Here is a 17,321-nt window from a genome sequence, read left to right on the forward strand (position 1 = left end):
AGAACAAGACTAAAGTGCGAAAAGAGAGGCCAGTGGGACTTGTACAGAACCTACAAAAATTTTCAAGATGGCGATTCATCTGTGAAACATAACAGCCTCGGACAATTATGTTAGATTATTTTCATTTTTTATTAATTACAGCACAGAGAAAAAGGGCAAAATGTTTAAAGAAATGTGTGTTTTCTAGACAGGGTGTTGGTTTTGCACCAACAGAAAAGAAAAACAGATGAATAAGCTCTAGATCTTCATTTCTCTTATTCTCGGGGCAGGCTGAAAAAACAAAAAGACAGATATAAATACTGTTAGTAAAATGGCATGTGTTTGACAAACCTATTCAAGTGAATAGTAAATTGCTTAGATTGCCTTCCTGCAATTTCTACCAATGAAAGCCCTTCAGCCTGTCCTGGACTCTTGATTCTTCTGTTGGGCTGGTGGAGAGGACACACCGATAAGTGTTGTAAAGTCCTCACTTCATCACTGATGTCATAAGCTCCTCAGGCTTCAAGGTCCCAGGTTTCATCATCCCTCCTCAGGGTCACTTACTTAACTCCTGCTTGTTACCTATGTTAATGACCAACAAAACAAGTGCTTTCTCAAAGTAATACCTTTCAGAAGAAATTCTTGCCATTTAGCAATAAAACAAATCACATTTTGAAAAGGTCAAATTTACAGAGATACAAAGTTACTTCCTCATCCAAACGCACAATATGTAGGTATTATCAAGTGGGCAGAGAGTAAGTGACAACCAAGTAGAGGTGGTAGACCTTATAGTCAGTTTGGAAAATATGAAAATAAATTCATGTTAGAAAATAGTTGGACAATTTGTTTTAAAAAAAAGGGAGTTGAGGGGTGCTGGGGTGGCTCAGTTGGTTGAGCATCCAACTCTTGATCCCACTCATGATCCCAGGGTGGTGGGACCAAGCCCTCTGTAAGACTCTGTGATGAGTGTGGAGCTTGCTTAAGGCTCTCTCTCTCTCTCTCTCTCTCTCTCTCTCTCTCTCTATCCCTCTGCCCCTCCTCTGCTTACTCTCTCGGTCTAAAATAAAATGAAATAAATAAATAAATAAATAAATAAATAAATAAATAAATAATTTACAAATTAAAAAAGAGAGTTGATTCTATTTTTTAATTTCCCCCCAAATATTACAACCCAAATCACTGAAACATGTTTATGTTTAAACATTTAAATTTTGAAGTGCACCTTAGTAGCAAATTAATCACTATAAAGTGTAAGTTCACGTACAGTAGATCTATCATATTCTCCAATGAAATTAATTTGTTACTGGGCTATTAGGTTGCACCATGTGAAATCATTACTATGCAATTGGTTTTTATCTTTAAAAAATGCATTTGCATATGGTCCAGCCTAACACCTAAGTACCCCACTGCTGAGCCATCATTTGGTTTAGTGATTCTGTCTACTATGTCATAATAGGTCAGAACAGGACAGTGGTTAATTCTCAAGCTTTGGTTTGGATTTTGAATTGTGGCTCCACCTCTCACTAGGTGGGTGGTCCTTGGGTAAATTATGAAAACTATGCTGTGATCTGTGCCTTTATTTTCTCATCTGTGAAATAGGAAAAATAATGGCACTCAATTCAGACAATTATTGTGAGAATTAAATAAATTAATATATATAAAGGTCTTAGAACAGTGATTGGCACTGGCCTATATGGCTCTTGGTAAATAGCAATCTTTGCTATTTTAAAAATAACTATTATAATTACTTTTTTAAAAAAAATAATGCAAAGTATAGTTACCTGAGATGTTGTGATTGTGTTGTTTTAGACTAAGGCAGCTTGAGTTGTAGCAACAAGTTTTGGACCCTAAATAAAGAAAAATGACAGATTTGGGGAAAATATTAGCATCACTATTAGGATAAAAAATTAACATTTATACAGCCATTTGTGATTACAAACTAATTTTACATGCATCACATTCTTTAATTCCAGTTTAGTACTAGAATATCTACAAGGAAGCTTACTGACATCCACTGTTCCCAAAGGAATAAAAACATTACTGTCAGGTCATAGAGGGAAACAGTAAATATAAACTTCCCCCATTAACCTGTAAAATCAAACTCAGATTCAACCAAGTTACAAACCAGCATTTTTCAAGAACATGTTTAAATAAATTAGTGTTCTGGCTTCATGCTATCTCTACCAAAGACTTGAGCCTCACAAATATCTATCTATATTCATAAATATCACAACTTTGGAAACAGAATAAATACTGTAAACATTTCCCAATATGCTCCAGTGAGGCAGGAGATAAAACAAAAACAAGAGCTATTTAAGTAATTTTGTTGGGTAATTGTATGTGGAATAAGATTCTGATCCTAAATGTACAGAGTATCCCTAAGATAGATGAAGCCCTAAGCCCTCGCCTGATCGAACATAACAACAAAGGAAATCAGCCATATGAAAATGAAGAAAGTCCAGCACCTCCTCAGCAAAGCAGGCCTCCTTGTCTTCAGCTGCGCAGCACTTGTCTACAAAGCTTCCAAAATCCCCCATGACAGTTTTCAGTTGTTCATCTGTTGCCTTGGGCTTGTGTTTCAACAGCTCAACAAGTGCACTGCATTTGAATGAAAACAAAACAAGAACGATAAAAATCAGAAAAAAGTTTACTCACATAAAGAAAAATGGAGATGGAAGGAGAGTGGGAGATGTAGGCTTCCACTTATGGAATGGATAAGTCACAGGAATAAAAGATGACAGCTTAGGGAATACAGTCATTGGTATTGTAACAGTGTTGTGTGGTGACAGAGGGGAGCTAGACCTGTGGTGAGGACAGCAGAATGTATAGACTTGTAAAATCACTATGTTGTACACCTGAAACTAATGTAACATTGCATGTCAACTACACTTCAATTTAAAAAAAAAGAAAAAGAAAAATGGAGATGGTAAAGATAGCTGTATTATTGTTTATAAGTCTTGGAGTGAGGCAATTCTGAGCTTGAGGCCCAGGCTTACCACAATAAGCTTTAATATTCTCATTTGCATAATGAGAATAAAATCTTCCTTCCTAGGGTTGGTGGAAGGATCAAATGAGATAATCAATGTAAATTGCTCAGCACATCTAGTGTCAATAAATCTCAATAAATCAATAGATCAATGCATTTTTACATTCTTCACATTTTAGAAGTTATACAATATTGAATTGAATTTTATAGTGATTTAAGAGCTAAAACTGATCCTTAAAAGTTTAATCGTCTTGTTGGACTTCATCTAAAAAGTTTCTAAGAACCTTTACATTTGGTCTGTGAAATTTACTCCATTCAGTTAATACTGGGAAGGCCATCAGTAATAAAACTAATCAAACTTCTGGGAGGTGATGGTTCTCTTTCACTGACATCTGCAGAGATAATAGTACTAGAGAGAGAGTCACATGGGTATGACAAGTTTTGCAATATTACTCATAAATCTATGACTATGATTAGAACCTCGAGAGATGATAGCAACTTTATGGTGCTAAATGTCATGCACTTTTAACTCCTGTGACATCAATAGGGCATCAAGCCTCAGAACTCATTTTTCTATATGGTTTCCATCCAAGTTCCATTCTCAAAAGTTATATCTTGGGGATTTGCCTTGTCTGTTGGCTGCCATAGAACAAACTTAAAATAGCCATTCATGCCTAGAAATAAATTCACCAATTCTTTCTACTAACTAACTTGCTCTTTGCACAAATGTATCAGTTAACTGTTCATCTTTTTCTACTGGACTCATCTTAAAACATTATTCCACTGCAGCTTTTATCCACAAGATTATTCTGAATGATTTGTAGGCAAGATTGTAATATAGAGGTATTTTGCTAGGAAAACAAAAAGCTATCCATTTTATTCTTGACACTTTAATCAGCTTACTAAGGTCAATACTTAATTAAATACTCTTTTCTAAGGAATATAATCACTGCTTCAGAAAAAGTTACTCATTTCAATTTACAATTCTCACTCTCAAAATGATAAATGCTTACAGTAATGAAACACTACTCACGATTGTTTCTTGATTTGTTTCTCAGCCTCAGGAAGTGTGCATAAATCTGCATGGAAGGTGAATGTTTCAGCACTAAATTCTTTGGGAACATATGTTTCATCGACTTGCAGAGCAGAAAAGCATGGTCGTCTGTTCACCAAGGACTCTGTGCAGCATTTGGTAACTCTCTCGCTCACAGGGGTCTTCTCATGCAACACACACAACCGGTTCAGGACCACGGACAGCTAAAGAACAGGTGGAAGAGCAAAAATTGAAAAAGCATAATAAAAGTTTTCCATGAACCTCTACTTTCCAATGGACGAAAAAACATGTTATATATTAACTAGCAAGACTGAATCCAAGGTTGATTTGAGGTAGCGATTTGCTTATCTTTAGAACTACAAGTAATAAGAGGCTTTTTAAAGTATTTTCTCCTTTAAATATGTCTACATTTTAAGAATTATTCACTTGAGAAAATAATGATTAAAATAATTTGATGTGAGTCCTGAGATATGTGTTGGAGTGGGAAGGAAACAGTCTTATACTTTAAAAAAGACCCCAAAGATTAAGAAAGATTTTTAAATGCCAGGGGAAACATTGAAAACTCATGGAATTCTTTTCAAAACAATTTATCATTTCGGGGATCTTATACAAATTCTCACTGTGATGGCCTGGGTAATATAAGTGGCCAAGTCCTGGTGGCCACTACCACACACATACACACATGTGCATGCAAGCACATGTAGTCCCCCCTGCTTCTGAAAGTTAGCTTTGTCAATATCTAACGGCAAAAATTCATCATGCTTAACTTATTGTACTTAAAAGACTCACATAGTCTTCAGCACAGGACAGTCTTTCTGATTCAGGATGCGTACAACACTTGCTGCCCACTTTTCCTAGGCTTCTTGAGACCTCCACGAGAGTTGGAGTTGACACTTGAGGTACTTTCTTGGTGTAACGAACTAAGAGCCTGTAACAAAATAATCCATGTGTTTTCAGCCAGGCAAGAAACTGTCTTTCTCAAACACAGCAGGTCAAACAAAGAACACTTAGCCAAAATCAACAAAATGACTTTCTGTTCATAAAATTATCTCCATATCCAGGTCAGTGGAATAGCATGGGGGAGGACCTTGTCCTGAGTAACTAGGTAAGCCTATCTTTGATTCCACCTGTGCTGTATACTCTTAAGAAAGTGACTGACCTTATTAGAATTCGGTGACACTAGTATATTTATTAACTGCTTCTTTCTTTCAATGAAACCCACTGACAGCTTGATATATATCAGCCTTGTGCTAAATTTGAAAGATATGTATAAATTTTCTCATCTATAAAATGGGAGAAACTATACCTGACTCAATAGGGATGGTACAGGTATTAAATTAAAATTTTTAAAAAGCATGCAATCAACCTGGCATGATATCTAGCACATAGTAATCATTTACTCAGAATTCCAATCACCACTGAAAGTCATATATGACTATAATCTACTAAAAGGAAGAGACTATACCTGGTTCATTGTTGTTGTTATCCCTAATACCCATAGTTAGAAGAGTGCTAACATAAATATCTACTGAATGATGTGTCTCTTCTTGTCTTTACCTCCATAGATAAGGCTCTAGTAGATCAGGACATTTGTCCATCGGCTTATATGTTACTTCTCGAGCTACTATCATTCAAAGCCTACCATTTCCTCCTTTGTAAAGCATCACTGTATTTTGTTTGCCCATAAGCTATTCTTTAACCTTCAAGGGGCATCCTCAGCTCCTATATTCCAAGATGTGGTATTTTCCTTTCCAATCTCAAGAGACCAATTTTTTAAACCACACTCAAACATAGGATTCTCCATCCCATTAACCATTTTCTGTCTCCTCCTCCAGTTTTTCTTGATGGAGAGAGATGAGAAATATATACTGTATTTTCGTGATTAAAATCTCTATGATAAATGGTATCTATATTAAGTTTTAATAAATTACAAATTGATCAAGAAAATAATCAGCCGATAAACAAAAATACATACGCATTTTGGAAGCCATATTCTCCAAGTTTTTCAAAAAGTTCACAGTTTGTTTTGACTAAATTGTGAGGCTCTTCCACAAGAGGTTTAAATTCATCAAACTGAAAGAGAACAGAATTGTGTTGACAGAATTCTACCTTAGGACCATACGAAGGTTGCTTTTCATCCTTCTAGGCAGAAAGAGATCCTTCCACACTTTGCCCAAAGTCATTAATTAGATCTTTGATGCCAAATCAATTACAATATGTCCAAACTATTTATTTTATTTGGTGAGACTGTATAGTAAAAGGGATTAAGAAACTCAGGCTCTGGTGTGCTACTGCTGGTTTTTGAGCCAGGCCACTTGACCCATTTTCTAACTATGTAACTTTACTTTCCATATCCAAGGTTCAGAACCCTTACCTCTACAATAGGGATGAAAAAAAAAAAAAAAGAAAAGAAAAGAAAAATAAGAGGAAAAAAGAAAAATAAATAAACAAAATGGGGATGAAGATGGTATTCACCTCAGAGAATTGTTCTATAAACCACCTGAGTTAATACAATTAAAACAGTACCTGGAAGATAATAAAAGCTCAATAAATGATGGCTATGACTTTATGTATCATTATCATTAAACCATATCTCTAGTTGGATTCTGAGCTCCCTGAGATAAGAGACTTTACCTTGGTCAAGGACTCCAGTATGGTACCTGGCATAGAGTAGGTTCTTGGTAGAGCAAAGAATGACTCTTCTTTGATTCTGAAGTTTGGAAACCACTGTATATGCCAGGAGTGCTAACTATCTTAAACATGTTACAATCTGTTGGGGATGGCTAAATATGGCAAAAATCCTCCAGAGCAGGTTTTCTCTCCTTACATAAATTCTTGTAAGACAATTCCTAAACTTTTTCCAAAAATTTTGAAAATATTCTAGATGACTAGATCTCACAGTCTTCCTTAAGATGCAAATTCTTTTTTTAAGGAATATAAAACTATTTATTAACCACTGTTTACCAGCATTTACAATAAAGTAAACAATGTACAGCTGGATAACATTCTAAGACTCTACTTCTTGATATTTGATCAATCTTGGAATCCGGTTAACTATATATCTAAGTTCCTTAATTGACATTAATATTTATCTTATTTTGTTCCCAGGAACACAAAAAAGAAAAAAGCATGGTCAAGGTTTTTTGAAATTAGAGGTTGCACCCTTTAGATCTTTCCCTTCTAGGCTATTCTAAGTCTTATTAGCCATCTATTTTTCCTATAATGTTTAAGAGCACAGAATTAAAGCCATGTCAAGAAAAGATATAAGTTGCACTATTTAACAATTTACATTCTTGCATTATTTTTCTTTCTCATTATGAAGGCTCACCAGCCAGACAGCTCCATTTTTTTTCCCTTGAGAAACCTACCACATGGGCATAGCAAGTAGGAGGATCATCGGTGGCACAGCACTTCTCTAGGGTGGCTTCATATTCCTTGGCAAGTCTCAGTAGCAATGAGACAGAGTATTCAGGGTGCCTTCTTGAGTATTCATACAAAAACCTAATTCAGATGAAAATAAAATAGATTTAATTGGACGAATGAGCAAGACAAATCACCTAACTAGCCTCAAGAGTAACTCATATCCCAAATATCTGAGTTCGACTAGACCCCATGCAAGGAAGGTTAATGACTAAGAGTCTGGGGTTCAGAACTAAAGCTACCTGCATTTAAATCCTGGCTATGTCACCTATTTTACTATATCACCTTAAGCAACTTATTAAAACTATTACAGATTTGGCTGCCTTCTCTGTAGAATGCAGATAATAACAGCACCTATCTCACAAGGTGGGTTGCAAGAAATGCATGACATAATCAATGCAAAGCATACCCTGTCTGGCACATATTAAATGCTTGATGAGTGACCCCTGTTTTTATTATGTATTTTTTTTTATAATTTGGACTATATCTCAAAAAGGTTCTGATAGATATATAGAGATATATTCTTAATTTTTTCTTTTTCCCCACTGCATGAATAAAATCTTTAATCTTTATGTAAAATACATAGTGCACATTACACTGTTATAATCCAACAACAGAAATGCAAAGTCTAACACCCCACTTACTGACTATATGTAATCATTTATTTTGTCACAGAATTTCATGCTGCCCTGCCATGCTACTGTTATTTCTGGTCTGTTCAACCAAGTATAAAGCAGACTTTATGAACAACCAAATATAAAGCAGATTCCAACTTCTCTTTATATTTTTTTATATAGATAGATAAATGGTAGGTAGATAAATAGATACAGATATACAGAGATATAAAGATGTATTATGTATATTCACACATATATATTGTAGTAAGTTCAAGAAATATTCTTTGAATGAATAATATGTGTATAATTTATGTATACACAAATGTTTTTAGAGGTATTTCCAGAAATATCCCTGAGGAGAAAAGGAATGGAATGGGGGCAAGGATAGAAACTTTTACTACTTCCCTCCTCTTCCCTATTCTCTATTGATTGAGTTTTTACCATAACTATGTATTAGTTTATAATAACTTTTTAAAACTAATTAACTTTTGCAAAAAAAAAAAAAAAACTTAAAAACTAGAAGAGGGAAGGATTAAAAAGTATTGTAGACAACACAGAAATTGTAGCAATGCCAAAGGAAAGCCTAGTATCTCTTCCTGAATCTTGAGACCATAGAAAAGCTATGGAGGGATTATTCTTTATCCACTTACGTGCCCAGGAACACATCCTTTGCCTCCTGATAGTTCTTGCAAACTTCCTTATCTTCAACAAAATCAGCAGCTAACGGGGACAGGTCAGCAGGCAACTCATCTCTTTCTGCCTCGCTGATGCAATGGGATTTTTCCAACACAGGCTTACCACAGCATTCCTTCAGTTTAGTGGAGATTGAATCTTGATTTTCACATATATACTTGGCAAGATCCGCCTGTAAGCAGGTTGATAAAAATTTTTCAATGTAAATTGACATCGCTACACTTTCTCCTCAGACCTTTATTATGTTGGCAAAACATCTTTATTGTATTCTAAGACCATACACATACCAACATGCCTTCCATGAACACTTTCAGTCTCCCAAGACTAGAGACTCGGATAGAATTACTAAAATATTTCCACTTGATTACAAAAGACCGGTCAGTAACAGGGGCCCATATTGGTTATTTTTAATTTTATATTTCTACCACCAGGGATTTAAATTTTTAAATTAAAACTCAGTACTATTTTTCCAAATATTTCCCTCAAATTAAGTACAGGCATTTTGAAACCAGATAACTAAATGAAATGTGAGATATTTTTGAAAAACTAGTCAAGACCATAGTCACAGTTTCTATTTACACATGTAAAATATTTGCCTTAAATTTTCTAGAAAGTATCCTGAGAGATTAGGATTCTGGTATTTGGTCATATTTTCAAGTTTGGGGAAAAGAGATCTCATGCTAAATATTTGCATAGTTAACAAAGATGGTTAACTAAGAGAATATAGAGGGGCAAAAAATTACATAATTTCCAAAGATCTCTTTAGCAACTAGCCCTTCTCCAATTCCACCCACCTCCCAAAAAAGTTTTCTTTGAAATCTACCTTTCTACCAGCTGTCCTACTTCAGTGAAAGCCTTTGTTCTCAGAATATGACTGAAAGGGTTACAAATTAGTGAATGCGTTTATCAGATCATTTCATGAGTGAGGTGGCCAGGTTTAAATACACGACAACAACAAAAAAGTACCATAAGGCAGGCAAAGAATTGAGCAGATTGTGCACAGAAAACAATCTCAACCCACTGTCAGCTTCACGAATAATACTAAGCAAATTCATACTACCAACTGAACCATGTGTGTTACCAAAGAGTATACTTTACCCTGTCATCTGCACATTCAAGCAGGTCACCATGGCAGCATTCCTTGTGGATTTTGGCAAGATCTGTCACTAACTTGGAAACCTCTGCAAAGTCAGCCTTGGGAAATTTCTGGCTCAGACGAGCTACTGACCTAAGAAGAAAATTTCCCATCCAAACATTAATAACATGCAATATTTTATGTGAAATCACTAGGAAAATACTACTTGAACCAAGAAAATTCAGCATAAAGAAATAATTTGTAAAATTTGTTGGTTCTTTTTTTTTAATGCTAGTTCTGAACCACATGGTTATCTTAGGACAAAATATTTCTTTAGGGCAGAATTAGCCATTTTAAGAGTGTGTGTGTTGGATAGAAGTCCAGCCATTCATAAAAACAAAAATCAAGAAGAGATTCTAAAAGAGGCAACATAAGGGACACCAGCCTGGCTCAGCCAGAAGAGTTTGTGACTCTTGATCTCAGTGTTGTAAATTCAAGTCCTGCACTGGGTGTAGAGATTACTTAAAAATAAAATCTTTAAAAAACAAAGTGAAATAAAATAGGCAACATGTGGAGAAGCATCAAGTTTGGAGCCCAGACCTGGTTTCTCAATCTGGCTTTATCACTTATTAGAAGTGGGACCCTAGGCAAGACTCAGCCTCTACCCAGTCACAACAGCATGCTAAATTGCAGGACTGATGTGAGGATTAAGTTAGTTGATCCATGCAAAAACATTTTACAAACTGGAACATGCCATGCAAACTCCTGTTATCTTTTTTTTAATCGAGCTCCCTGACTTCTAAAGGTGTCTGAGAAAAAAGAAATTCATAACTTCTACAAAATGAGGGAATTTTGATTAAGCATACTTTCACCAAGAAATTGATCCAACACAGTGTCTAAACTCTATGACATGTAAAAGGCGAATACCCGTATGCCTTCCCAAATCAAGTCAGAGTCTCCTAAATCTGTTCAAAGCTTCTTCTTCCCCCAGACCAATCACAGCCTGTTTAACCGTTTATCATTTCCTGTTGGGGTTGTTTTATTTACTGAGTTAGTTGATTTTGGTGGAGTGGATGGTAGACACGGCAGGCAAAGATAGCTCAAGTGATGGTATCTAGAGAGCTCGCAGAATGTCTATTATTTTCATTCCTCTCCTGTTGCTGTTGATTCATTGTTGACTACCATGTGAGGGATAGGGGAGAGGGGATTTCTCTTGGCTTAGAAACTGAAGAATGTTCCTTCAACCAGCGAAGTAATATAAAAACAGAGGCCCAGACAAAAACAAGAGATTCACGACAGAGCTGAAAATGAATACTAACCTCGATGGCTAAATTTAATTATCAGAACATAAAAGGACAAATATTTCCACATAATTGATGGGGAGGGTGGGTTAAATTAAGTAGAAGACACTGACTACTGCTCTGTAAAAATACTGGATCATTAGAAAGGGATCTTTAGTTTTTATAAATAAGTGGGAGATTAGATACCTTAAAGACAAAAAAAGATACCCTCTAAATTCTTTGACGACTTAGAAAAAATATGATAAAAAAAATTATGAGGAATTGTCACTGATGTTCTGATTTTCACTGCTGTTAATTTCTGCCTTTTAAACAACCGAAAAGATGCGTGTGAAAGCATCACATAAGGTGCCACATAAATGTACATTTTTGTCATCTGAACCATAATCATCTACATCATTACAAAGATTCAAACTAAGTTTAAAATACCATGCTTTGAAAGCTCTTTCTCCGAATTTTTGGAGGCTGGCACACTTGAGTCTCTCTTTGGCGGATGAAGCCAGTACTTTTTCTCTCAAAGCATCAACCTGCAAAAAAGAAATGATTTGGGAAAAATTAGAAAAGGAAAATTCCATGCGAAACACCCCTTCATAAGTTCAGATGAGACTGTGCCACATGGAATTTTAAAGAGATCATTTACACCTAAATTCCCAAGTGCTTGCTATTGGCAAATAATTATCTTGCTATGGAGGAGGAGGACAATCAGTCCGGTCATAGCGTAAGCCTCTAGGTGGTTAAGAACCAGCACAGAGGCTTCGCCAGGGAAAAGGGACCTGAAGGGAAATGTGGAGGCACAGAGTACACTAATATCCCAGGGAATACAATTTTTCTGACTTCTTAATTTCACTTACAATTGATCTCAACCCCTCCTCCACCAACTCTCACAACATCAATAAGCTCCTTAGAGAATACAGTCCATAATAAATATTTATGGAATGGGTGAATAAACCCAGCCTTCTAGAGGCAGTTGAATTCTCTGCTTCGAATTCCCTACCCAGTAGAAAAAAGGCTCGTGAAAAGATTAACAAAACTGTGGCCCCTTGCTGTGCAGTTTTACAGATGAGTTTCTGTATGTCACTGTAGTGACCCACGCCATAAAAGACGCAGGATACTTAGACACATACACAGTGATTTCCTCTATCAGATCCACCATGGCAAATCTGAGAAGGAGGAATGAGGAGGTTAGAGGTCTTCAAAGAGGGTGAAAGATCTTTGGGGGAGTTAAGAGCGAGGGAGGCTTTTCTGTCCATGTAAAGAAGTTTGTATCAGAGACAGGCATTCCCTAAATCTAGCCATATGATGTGCAAAGTCTGAGGTTTGGTTATGAGTTGGCCCTCCTGTTCTGAGGAATACCTTTGGTGTCAGGCAGGCAGTTTTATCTGCAGCTTCACAGCACTCTGTAAAAACTCCTTTGTATTCTTCAGCGTAGTAAAGGAGTTCTGGGGCATAAAAGTAAGGATGTCTTCTGGCAATTTCATATAAGTATCTACATGTTTAAAAAGAAAAACAGGCAGTCATGTTTCTGCAGCAAACAATATTACAAGAACAATTGTAATCAACAATCTCATCTAATTTACCAGTTAATCTCAATTTGCACACGATGACCTTGACTTTGTCATTCTGTAAGTCTGTGAAAAGGCTAAACTTATACATATAAATTATATATATATTTATATATGTATAAAGTTTTATATATATGTACACACATATACCCACACACATGTATAAAATGGTTAAATTTTTGTAATATAATGTTTTTGACTAAACCAAAATCAGCTCTGAGAATAAATACATATCTTCATAATATTTTAACAGACCTCATCTCAGTTTTTTATACAGAACATGTCCTGTTTTAATGAACTCCAAAAGATCTTTGATCACATTTTTTATCATGGAGAATTTTGTAGTATCAAATATAACTTCTTTGAAAATTATTATTAGAATGAAAGCTTCTAAGCCTTAATGCTGAAAATGTTTTTTATGGTAGCAATTGTTATCATAAGCCTTGATCTATTTCCTAATGTTTCATTTTGCAGCATAAAAATCTTATTACTTACTTTCCCAGAAACCTCTGTTCATTTTCATGGAAGGCAGTGCACATGGCATCAGCCTCTGGGGTCACCAGCTGACCGAAGCCGGGATTGTCATCTTTGTGCTGCAGGAAGCATTCGTTTCTCTCAGGTTCTTTTTTCTCACAGCAATCAGCCATCTCACCATACTTGTCGCGAAGAGAGGCAACTGTACACAGTTTATCTCCAAAGAGCTCATGCTAAATGGAAGAGAGCAGATTTCAAATCATGGGGAGGTACTTTGTTTTCTTTGCACCCAAAGAGCAGTCTAAAAAGTTTCATGTATCGGTAAACCTTGGTTAGGAAACCATGTAAATTTAACATCCACTTTTTTCCTCAGGTGTAGATAGTTTCCCAGGATTTGACCATCTATGTAATTTTTGCAGGAATTATCCATCACATAATTACTGACAGTGAATAAAAAGGAAAGGCAACAAGACAATCAATGGCTTTAAGGAATGAACATTGCTCCTATTTCTACGGGCTACAAGCTGGAAGAGCTAATAAAAAAATCAAGGGAAAATAGTCTTCTAAGTAGTAGGTGAATTCACATGAGGAAAGAAAGTACTCAGAGAGTTTCTCATTTGATCTGCTCTTTTCTGATGGTCCAGCTTTTAAGTAGATGCCATTCAAAAACTGAAGAGTAACACAATTTACTGTTTATTAATTATTATATGAAAATATAGATCTTTTTTATTCTAGAAACATTTGTCTCAAAACACATTCCATTAAATGTATTCTTTCTGTCCCCCTTAATTTTTATCATGAAAGTAATTGGAACTCCAGGGAAAATAAACTGCTGAAGACAGAATTAATTTGCAAAGCAAATATATTTCTAGAAGTCATGTTTAGAGTCCTAAGATCATGTTAAAAATATTGAGTTAAAGTACCGATTCTACCTGGAGGGGAAGATACATGGAAAGAAGGAAGTAAGAGAAGGGAAGCCTTCACTGATAAATAAAAACTGACCTTGCCCCCAGCAAGGTATATACAGATTGAATGGGGAAAGAAACAAACCTCTCCCTGTATTGAAGACCTACCTAGAAATACCACAAGTTCTAAGTTCTTCAAAATGAATAAATGCCCTGATTGTTTATTGTATGTAAAAATATGACTATCCCTAAAATGAGGACTATATACTTATACTATCATTTTACCCAAGTAACAAAATTGACACAGAAATCAGATGAGTGCCTTCTGAAGATAAAAAACATGCTGTCACTATTAGCCTCTATGATAGAAAGCACACTTCAGATTTTAAAAACAGACTTTTACAAGTAACGAATTTCCATTTAAATACACTATCACTGAAGAAGAAATAGAAATTGGCGACGAAAAAGAATGAAATCTTGCCATTTGCAACAACGTGGATGGAACTGGAGGGTATTATGCTAAGCAAAATAAGTCAGTCAGAGAAAGACAGGTATCATATGATTTCACTCATATGTGGAATTTGAGAAACTCAACAGATGAACATAGGGGAAGGGAAGGTAAAAGAAGATAAAAACAGAGAGGGAGGCAAACCGTAAGAGACTCTTAAATACAGAGAACAAAGTGAGGGTTGATGGAGGGGAGGGGAGTGGGGGGATGGGTTAAATTCGTGATGGACATTACCGAGGCCACTTTGCAGGATGAGCACTGGGTGTCATATGTAAGAGAGAAATCACTGGGTTCTACTCCTGAAGCCAAGACTACACTATATGTTAATTAGCTTGAATACAAATAATAAAGAAACAAATAAACTATCACTATTGTGTGTGGTCTTAATAAAGAAATGTTTTTAAACCTCTGGCTGTAGCTAGAACATCTCTATTGTAGAAGAAACAAAAGCTAGCCTTGCTTTTGAGACTTGCTTACAAAGGAATAATTGAGGAAACTAAACTTGGATTTTTTCCTTTGAAATTATCAGGATTACCGAAAAGAAGAAATGATAGTCAAAATCAGAATGTACTTACAAGTGACTTTTCACAGTTGGCTGCTGACTGGTCAGCCACACATCCTTTTGCGAACTCAGTTACTTCATTCACTAATTTTACATGATCTTCAAATGGACACTGCTGGAGATACTGAGAAAAGGCAACCAGTACCCTGAAACAAAGGACATAGAAACATGAAACACAGTGAAATTTTAATATAAAGTAGTTTGCTATGCTAAACAACAAATCGTGTATCTGTATAATTTCTGTATTATATACAACTTACTATTAGCCAGAAAGTCTATCCACATCAGCTATTATCTGAAGCCATATGTGGCTGTCTAAGCAAAGAAGACATGTATTTATGCCATGTTTAAATAGATGTGCACGCATGTCAGCAGATGCACAAACAGAGCAGGCAAGCAAACTGTATTCTAAATAAGTCTAATTATGAGGACTAGGGACATTACATAGGCCCTTTGTCTATTTAAAACACACACGCACACACGCACACACACACGTCTCTCATTTAATCAGACTGTAGCATGAAATTGACCTTTAAAAAATAAACTATTTTCTCACTTTTTATTAGATTAAATAATATTAAAATGGTCTCAAGAGCCACAGACCTATTTGCTAGGTAAAGGAATTTAGTAAGTGAGCAGCAAAAGAAACCATATACTAAAGTCTTTCCCACCATGCAGGTTATGTAAGCATTCCAGAGGTACACTGTCCCATATAAGTGGCCAGTAGCCACATGTGACTGTATAGACTTAAATAAATTAAAATTAAATGCAACTTAAATTTTTGATCCTCAGTTGCACTTGCCACATTTAACATATTCAGTAGCCTCATGTGGCCAGTGGCTACCATATTGAACAGCACTGATATAAAATATTTCCGTCAATGCACAAAATTCTATTGGATAGTATTGTTCTAGAGCCTGGACTCTGATGATATGGGAATATAAGGTCTTTAGAATAATAACCAACTCTATTAGAAACTTTCAATTTGACTCTTCAATATCTTAACTTACAGGCCTCTGAAATGTTCTTCTCCCAAATCATTGAACCGATGAGCAATCTCACTCTGTTCTGAAAAGGAGAAAAGAAAAAAAAAGGTTTACATTCTGAAGAAAACAACTTAGTTATAATGTTACTTTTTGTGTTTCTCTCCATGCGAATTAGATAGTCATTTGCTCCAAAACCTTGGCCTCTGATCCCTACAGAAAATCTGAGGATGATGGTGAACTATTTGTTCTGAACTAAAATGGAAGAGTTATTCTATCACCAAAGATACTATTTGAAAAATCATGAAAATTGTTAAATATTTATAGCTTTATATTCAAACTTGGATAAGATCTAATGCTCCTGCAGTGTCCATTAAAAGCTACTGAGAGGACAGTCTGAAATGAAAAATATACATTCTGTTTATAAGATTAACAACACAGGTTTTGGGTTTTGTTTCTGTTTTGGGATTTTTTCATATCTATATCTATCTATCTATCTATCTATCTATCTATCTATCTATCTATATCTCAACGCGCAGTACCTAGGCCTTTGGGAATGTGGAGCTATGAATTCTAACATTAAACTATATTCTGTGAAGTTGAAGTCACTCTCGGCTCCTTCATGTGCAGAAGGAAATTACAGCTACTAAACAATTCTCACCATTTTTTTCACCTAGGATGTTAGAAATATATTAATAAGATAACTTCCTAAGGGATCACAAATATAAAATACCATCACAGTCTGGAAATAAATGCTAACGGAAAACACTTCTTTAAAGATGCAGGGTTTTTTAAAACCATTCTTTTACGAGGAAAATAAAACAAAGGTTGAATAATAGGAAAACAGAATTCTTACGTGCTTCTCGACGAGTCACGCCCCTGGAATAAGCAGAGCTAAAGAGGAGGAGGAGGGAAATAAAGGTTACCCACTTCATTGTGCCAAAGGCTTGTGGGGTTGATAGAAGAGAAAAGGTAGGACGAACAGAGGGAAATTAGCACTAATATACTTCTTTAACCAATAATTGTAGATTATTAACCAGACTCATCTTGGTATTTCATTGGCCCCCAACTGATTACAAAATTCATATTATTCTTGCCAAAAAAAAAAAAATCGTTTGACTAAATCCATTGCGTATGTTTGCCATCTGGAACTGTTTTTTCCACAAGACCTTGTCAATTCATTAGTTATGTAAAACATCAAGTTT

General features: G+C 35.5%; 1 protein-coding gene across 1 annotated transcript; it reads right to left on the reverse strand.

Moving 5' to 3' along the window:
• Window positions 1-105: 105 nt before the first annotated feature.
• Window positions 106-17,120, reverse strand: ALB (albumin). The gene is made up of 15 exons (XM_015080018.3): window positions 16,973-17,120; window positions 16,144-16,201; window positions 15,147-15,279; window positions 13,180-13,391; window positions 12,476-12,608; window positions 11,552-11,649; window positions 9,848-9,977; window positions 8,707-8,921; window positions 7,388-7,520; window positions 5,995-6,092; window positions 4,809-4,947; window positions 3,999-4,222; window positions 2,445-2,577; window positions 1,761-1,826; window positions 106-270 (listed from the first exon to the last, which is right to left on the reverse strand). The coding sequence occupies exons 1-14, from the start codon at window positions 17,049-17,051 to the stop codon at window positions 1,785-1,787; spliced, it is 1,827 nt and encodes a 608-aa protein (XP_014935504.1). The 5' UTR covers window positions 17,052-17,120; the 3' UTR covers window positions 106-270; window positions 1,761-1,784.
• Between the last annotated feature and the right edge of the window lie 201 nt (window positions 17,121-17,321).

This window comes from Acinonyx jubatus, chromosome B1, assembly GCF_027475565.1.
Source record: "Acinonyx jubatus isolate Ajub_Pintada_27869175 chromosome B1, VMU_Ajub_asm_v1.0, whole genome shotgun sequence".
NCBI lineage: Eukaryota > Metazoa > Chordata > Mammalia > Carnivora > Felidae > Acinonyx > Acinonyx jubatus.